General features: G+C 40.0%; 1 protein-coding gene across 2 annotated transcripts in view; it reads left to right on the plus strand.

The window, feature by feature from the left end:
- Positions 1–4,469, plus strand: part of LOC110065089 (threonine aspartase 1-like) — a 14,581-nt gene extending 10,112 nt beyond the window's left edge. For both annotated transcript variants that reach the window (XM_020772189.2, XM_020772190.2), the window contains 4 exons: positions 1,145–1,191; positions 2,092–2,175; positions 2,888–2,970; positions 3,673–4,469. In XM_020772189.2, the coding sequence (XP_020627848.1) occupies positions 1,145–1,191; positions 2,092–2,175; positions 2,888–2,970; positions 3,673–3,753 (295 nt within the window). In that variant the 3' untranslated portion in view covers positions 3,754–4,469. The remainder of the gene's footprint in view (positions 1–1,144; positions 1,192–2,091; positions 2,176–2,887; positions 2,971–3,672) is intronic.
- Positions 4,470–5,971: the final 1,502 nt, after the last annotated feature.

Genomic DNA, 5,971 nt, shown 5'->3' on the forward strand with positions numbered 1-5,971 from the left:
CGAATTAGTTGTTTTCCAGTAATTCATTTGTTATCCCGCACGACGTAAAGTAAAACATAAAGATAGCTGAAAAAGGGTAACTGATAGGATAAGATATTTTCCTTTTGCTTGGTCTTATCGCAAGTAGCCTGGATTATTATATAGGATTGGACTATTTTGAACACCGGAAGTGTGTAAAGCAAGGGAAAACATGTGCCTCACTTTTTTCTTTTGAGTAGTTAAACAGAACTTTCTAGAAGCTGCATTGCAAAGCAATAACACCGGACGTTATCGAATATTAGTTCGCTTGTTGAAAGTCTCATTGTCGACTTTATAGGAAAGCTGACAACATGTTTACTGCATGAATGGAACCTTTTACAACTCAGATTATTATCTAAAAGTGCCAAAAATAAACAGGTGTTTGAACCAATTCCTATTTTTAAAAAACCTTTGCCGTCAGATTAGAAGTTTCTGTTTTACTGGCTGGTGAGCTAAGAGCGCACACTTCGAACCAAACAGTAAAGCGGAAAAATATCCTCATAAGACAGACAGGTCCTACAGTAAACCACAATCTGGTAACACTTCTCCTAATAAATGTCGAACCTATCGCTGTTAAATGTTTTGTTTCTTTATTTCTTTTTTTTGTGCCTTGCTTGGAAAATAGCGTAGGCCAACTGACATAGAGCTGAAGCTAAAGAGGTTTCCAATGACATCTTATCCAATTTCGCCCGTCTCTGGAGGTGTGTTAAAATCGAGTACTTCAGCAACGGGAAAACAATTTGCGCGTTGTTAGTTTTCAAAATTTGTTATGTGTAACAAGTGCTTTCTCATGCTAGCTTTGCTGAGTAAAAAGAAAATTAATTGCATTTCTTTATACTCTCTAGAGTATGCTGTACTTTTGGAATTGAACCAAATGACTAGCTTATGTAGTAGAGAATAAAGGCTCCAGTTTTGAGTTAGCGGAAGACCTCAGGCAAATTGTTTATAGACTCGAAGACGTAAGTTCCCACATTTTCTCACAATGATCGTATGGAATGTTGCTGTACAACTGAGAGTTTTGTAACCTGTAAAGTCGCAACTTCTATGACTAGGTTCTTTTTTTCTCGCAACCTGTCGCAAATTGAGTTTAGGACTATACCACTTTCACTTGTGTTTCCGTCTCCAGGGATGCAGTCAGTGCTGTTCAACAGGGACTTGGTGACAGATTTTTAGGTAAGAGCTTAGCATGTGTCTACCATATCTCGAAACAAATTCTGATTGGTATGGGAAGTGGGATTTAACCCCACAAATACGACCACTGGCAGCCAATAAAAAACATTTTCACATTGACATTAACTTGCCCGCATAGTGTATTAGCTAAACAGCCGGGATTAAACGATGATATTGGCATATTCCTTTGAAAAAGAGTGGATGAAGAGTAAGAGGGTTAATCGTCATGTAGGCGTTGTTGGGAAGGTAATCCCTCACAAGTTATTTTTAGACACTCGAGCGTTGCTTGTATGTTTTCGCGGAGAAACCGCTTGGACTATCCACGTGAGTAAAATCTGCATGACCGGGATAGCGTTTTCTACTCCCTCTTGGGATTTCCTTAACCGACAGTGAGCTAAAAAACACTGGAGAGGGATTTCCTTTGGTATAAGACCATTATGAGAGATTAAGGGTGCTTACCATATGTCAGAATACACCTGTTGAGATGACTTTTCAGCAATGGTGGGGTTTTTCCAAAATCAACAACCCAACCGAATAAGATGGTGCTTACCACTTACAATTCGAATTACCGTAATTGTTTTTGGTTGATGAGAGACTGGAAACTGAAAATTTAGCAAATCGTAAGGAAATTTCCGCCCTTCCGTTCCGGACGGGAAAAGAATGTCAACCTCTGGAGGTAGTCGATAATTTTCGAACGGATTTTCTGGAAAATGACTATTCCATTTGACCTTCAACCAAAATTTCCGGATTTTTTGGCCAAGTGGTAAGAACCCTTACTCTCTTGCCCTTCATCCTCTTTCACTTTGAATAATTTCACGACAGGTGTAACTTAGTTCTGAATTCCTGACGACTTTTTTTCATAGTGCAGTGAACGCAACTGACACTTTCCTGGCTTTTTCTCAGGTTCAACTTTCCTTTCATCAGTGGAAAAGAAATTAGGAGGGGTGTTGCTGCTACGAGTGGAGGGAGGGGCTGAGGGTGCGAATGGTAGGTTTTCAAAACGTTGAAATGTTAGTGTTGCAGTTTGCCGTTATGACATGGTTGATGACGTGTTTTTCAGTTTGTGCAATCATAGTTAATAGAGGGGAATGGTTATGAGACCCGGCAAACATCAAAGGAGCAAACAAAGATGCCAAGATTTATGTTGGAAGGTCCACGACTGTGCACAATCTTTTGTTTTGTGTTCATACACTATGCATGATTTACGTAACCCAAACGTTTCAATTGGTTAGTTCCTCGGTCAGTAGTAAACAGCTATTGTGTTTTGTCCACGGTCAAGGCCAAAAAAGAGAACAAAAACTTTATTAACTATGGTGCAATATAGAAAGAAAGAGTGTATCAATTTAGAATATTGAAAGGCTGAGTAACCTATGATTAGGCGAATTTTCTCCGCTCTTATATCACGGCATTTTAGTAAATAAAACTGCGGAAATAAACTCTCCTGATCACAGGTTAATATATTGAAGTCTTGTGAAGTTTCGAGCCCGTACAGATTCACCCGTGTTCCTAGATATTTTATTTTGTCCTTAAAATTTAAATTACTCAGTTATGTAAATGTAGGTCGATTCCAGTTTGGGAACAAGACTTGTTGCAACTTCTTCCCATCTTTGCTCGATTCTACATGTTATTTCCTCACGGTGTAAAGATTGCTTGGCTGAGAACAGGAATTTGGTTACCAAACGTTTTTGTTTTACTGTAGACTGTACTGTTGATCTGGTCTGGGGTCACACCACACAGAGCATGTGCATTGGCTACATGGCAGAACAAGATGAAAAACCAAAGGTAAAAAATGAAACTTTATTCATTTCACCTGCCCTCTGCTCCTCGAAGACACAAATTAAAGAGTTAATGGGACTCACGGACATCAACTGAAAGTCAAACGTTGTCTTCGTTGGCGCGTTATATCGACTATGAAACAAAAGAACCCGGTACTGACCGTGGTTCACAATAATAGGTTCTCAGAGCGGTTTTCGATCGAGTATCGTAAAACCAACAAGTAAATGTTAAAAGTATTGTTAAAAAGACGCTACGCAGTTTCTTCAATACTATCGTAAAACCAAAACTAAACCAATTACTTGCCAGTTAGACTACTCAGCCAATCTTCAACCGTAGTAAAACGAAAACCTAAGTAATTGCCTGATTACTTTCGACACTCAATAGAAAACCGCTCTGAGATTTCCCGAAGTCACAACAGTTTCACTTTTATTAACACAAAGAAGCTCTGTTATTTAACTGATGGGTCCGATTCTGAAGCTGCGCTCCAAGAAATGTGATAGTCCAGCCGAACGACACAGTTTTCGTAGGTGCGAAACTAATATTTGGTTTCATTTGGATTTGACCCTACGTTGAAGCTCATCTAGTCACAAAATGACAGTCACATTTGTTTGATCCATATGGACCACCAAGCGCTTAGTTTTATGAGTATATTTAGTGGATAGCTGAGCACTCTGTCTAACAATTACATGTCCTTTCTTTGTATTGAAGGTGCGGTTGTCTCGCATAGAGAAAGGACAGCAAGATCCACTGTTAGTTGAGGGCACGGTCTACAGGTTACCTCATCGATGACGTTTGTGCTTCTAATCAAATGAAATTAGAAGTCGGGACATCTGATTGTTCATCTGCGAATGTTCTTTTATAAAGCACTTTGTTGCAAAGTAACATCGATCAAGAACGCCAAGTCGCTGGTGTTAAGCTTTCGCTCATTTTCCCCGTTTTCAAAGCCAAGCAAACTCGAACGTGTAACGCAACTCGTAATCGCCTTTCCGACCACTGGTCACGGGGTCTGGGTACGAGATTAAAACAAGCTCTCAAGGTTCGCTTGTTTCGTAAAGCTTACTCGGTAAGAACGAAGACAAGATTAGAAACAAAGGAGAATATTGGAAATTCGTTCTTTGGAGAGTTATTCTAAATCTAGGTAGAATACTCAATTTTATGTACAACATAATATCTGATATCAGGTGGTACAAATTGTAATTAGAGGTGTGAATTTTGACCATCAAATCGAAGTGAGTGGTTTTCTTGTCATGTCTATTTTATCACGCCATATTATTTTCGGCATGCGAATGGAAGTTTCAATTTTAATGCCGACTGCAGACAAACGACAGGAAAATAGTGAATATTTTCTATCCCAACAGATGAATTGTCTTAACTGGCCTCCAGTTTTTTGTTTTGTTTTGTTTTGTTTTTTTTTTTTTTCATACGAGTAGTATGAGAGGCATCATATGAGGAATTACAATATAGCTGGTGGATGCCGATTTGTGTTTTTTCCAGCGAAAACACCACCTCTTGTTAGTTGTGAACATTCTCTCTTCCTCGCCCTATATACTAAACCAAACAGAAAATGGTGTTTCCATGTTTTCTACGAACATAATACATATTTGAGGTCTTGGAAAACTGCTAGACGAACCCTTGTTCCCCTTATGCGTCCACTAACAGTTTTTATAGACCTTAAACGCGTATTATTCCTTAGGCAACACGGAACACCATCTATTATTTGGTGAGGATAATCTGATCATTTCCTTGACTCCTGTTACCCTTATGCTCACTAATTCAATATAAGAATAACAAGGTTATATCCTTCAAATCGTGGGAGCAGAAAAACAAGGCGAAAATACGTACCCCTGGGCGGGATATTGATTTTGAAAGAAAAAACGTGTAGTGGACTCAAGTCGAAATCAACTTCCCTTTCAATAACGGGCTTGTATCACGAGGGTCCCTCGGTGACGTACGACTACCACCATATAAAAATATACAATGTTAGCAAATGGAAAGCAAACTGAGGAGCATTTTTCGTTAGATATCGTCGTTGAAGAGAGGTGGCTGTCAGTGGAGGTTCAACTGAGTTTGTATTGAAGGCCAGTGCCACTGTTTGCTAGTTTCATCTTAATTTTGCAGCGGTTCAGAGTACTATAGTGACTGCATGTTCACCTCTACCTCGATTAGGATCACTACCTTGTTCGTGGTGGGGTGGCTTGTGTGTTCCAATGACTCCTAGAGCTACGTGGGCGGAGTCTTGTACTCCTGGTAGGGTCACCCATGCCGAACAGGTCGAAGGGCAGGAGCCAGACGAAGAGTGATCCCCTGGTCCTCCAGGTTGGGGGTTGGGCTGAGGGTTGATAACCCTCTCCCGTCAAAAAAAAAAAAAAAAAAAAAAAAAAAAAAACATATCACAGAAACCAGAAGGAGAGAGAATTTACTGCAACATCAAGGAGACGCTGTGGCCGTACTTCGTAAGAGGAAACCAATGACGCACGGGGACCAGACCCAACAGGACGTCCCCGGGCCGGCTAGCCCACTGCACCCTTCAAGCTGAAAGTTTGCAACTGGAATGATCGAACGCTTTACGGAAGTGGCAACATCGCACAGGCAGCAAGAGAGATGAAGAGGAAATGTATTTACATCGTGGGCATCAGCGAAAATTACTAGACGGGGCAAGGAGAAGTGCAACTTGCAGAAGGAGAAACCAAAGTTTAATCTGAAAGAGATGTTGACAACCCAGACAGACAGGGAGTAAGTATATTGATGTCAAAAAGTGCTGTTGGAGCTCTGATGGAGAACACCCTATCAGAGTAAGAATAACTCAAGCCACATACTATTCCAGATATATAAAACTTACAGTCATCCATGTATACGCACCTACAGACAATGCAGATGAACAAGCAAAGGAAGAATTATACACAAGATTGAGATTTTTTAGATGGTGGAAATAATCATTATGTGATTATAGTTACTGAGAAAGACTTTGTGAAATGTGTGATATGAATGAGCTAGTTATTAGAGGAAC

Source organism: Orbicella faveolata, unplaced genomic scaffold, assembly GCF_042242905.1.
Source record: "Orbicella faveolata isolate gen_17 unplaced genomic scaffold, um_ofav_v1 contig_24, whole genome shotgun sequence".
Lineage (NCBI taxonomy): Eukaryota > Metazoa > Cnidaria > Anthozoa > Scleractinia > Merulinidae > Orbicella > Orbicella faveolata.